Raw genomic sequence first — 1,503 nt, 5'->3', positions numbered from 1 at the left:
CCACCGTTGCATCCATAAACAGCAAACACACACACACATACACACATAACAATAATCATGTCAAAATTATCATTTCGAGCGCGTGCGCTCGATCCCTCCAAGCAGATGCCCATCTACTTGGCGGAGGAGCTGCCAGATTTGCCAGAGTATTCGGCGATAAATCGTGCGGTGCCGCAAATGCCCAGTGGCATGGAGAAGGAGGAGGAGTCGGTAAGTTTACGTGATTACAAACATATAAATGTACATAGTATATACTTATTTGCATAAATAAAGTTGTGGTCGAAGAAAGAAAAGTAAAGCTATGTGCATACCTCGCGTGGGGCCGAAGGGAAAGAGGCAAAACGAATGCATTCAATTTCGTCGAATAACCACAAACTAAAAAGAAACTGCTCGAAAAGTAAACCAAGAACTGCAAATTCACATGTTTACTTGCAAGTATGGGTGTGTATGTAGATATGTTTGTTGCCATTTACTCGTTCTGCACCATCATTAAAGCATTAGTCAGTAAGCGTCGACAGAGGGTAAATGTTTTTGTTGTCACAATTGGATTTCGTTATAAAAAAAATGGTTTTATTCTTATTCTATTTTTCCTTGGCAGAATTCTCGTTTGCGGTTTTTACGCACTTGCAATTTGGCATTTGTTTTGTTTTGTTGTTTTTTTTTTACAATAGGACTGTTTTAAGAAGGTAACTTTCGCAACAAACCAGAAGATAATTTATGCAGGCCTTTTTAGGTAAAGCCATCCTAAGACGCCTCTCCAAGAAGGGCTGAAAAAAGGGCTTCTTTGAATACCTTCTAGAAGGGCTCATCCATTTACAATTTACGCGACATAAATTTACAATATTTAGCATTACAAATTAATTTCAATAAACATTTTAAGTAGCAATAACACATATTTTATATAAACCTTGATGTAGGATTTTTATAAATTAAAGAAGCAACTTTAAAAGAACTCCTCCAAAAGGCCTTCCGAAGTATGTCCTATAAGAGCTTTTCAAGGAAGGTCTTCCATGGGTAGCGAAAGAAGAAGCCGGAAGTTTGTGCCATTCCATACAAAATAGAAAGGAGAAAGGAATACAGAGTGTAAGGCTTCTTGACTCTCAGGAAGGCCTTTCGGAAGGGCTTTTAACTCCCGAAATTATCTACTGGGAAGGCAAGTGTCTAAGGTGCAAGTACGAATGTACATATATCAAACCAAGAAGCGGTATAAGAAAACAGCCTCCGCTTTTAAGGAATTTCAAAGACGTTTCGGTCCGTTTTTAATAGAGAAAATAAATTTAAAATTTTGATTGTATTGCTTCTGCGTATGGGTAAGTCGTGGATTTTTTTTTAGATACATACCCTGAAAACCAAAGTTCCCGAAGTCTTATTGAACATATTCGCAGCAGGAAGAACTTCATCGGAATAAAATTCGCCATTAGAGATGTTCGATCGCAATAATGTGAAACATAAAAACATAGACATTTCGCAATTTGTTATTTTAGGACATTGGTTTTTGCTGTT

General features: G+C 37.4%; 1 protein-coding gene across 1 annotated transcript in view; it reads left to right on the top strand.

Annotated features, from left to right (window-relative positions):
- The first annotated feature begins 6 nt into the window (after positions 1–6).
- The window catches only part of LOC118743166, a 39,703-nt gene continuing 38,206 nt past the window's right edge, over positions 7–1,503 (top strand). Inside the window, exon 1 of the mRNA XM_036475698.1 lies at positions 7–210. Within this exon, the coding sequence (XP_036331591.1) occupies positions 58–210 (153 nt within the window). The 5' untranslated portion in view covers positions 7–57. The remainder of the gene's footprint in view (positions 211–1,503) is intronic.

Source organism: Rhagoletis pomonella, unplaced genomic scaffold (assembly GCF_013731165.1).
Source record: "Rhagoletis pomonella isolate Grant_MI unplaced genomic scaffold, Rhpom_1.0 Rhpom_scaffold_00007, whole genome shotgun sequence".
NCBI lineage: Eukaryota > Metazoa > Arthropoda > Insecta > Diptera > Tephritidae > Rhagoletis > Rhagoletis pomonella.
This window is presented reverse-complemented; position numbering and strand designations above follow the sequence as displayed.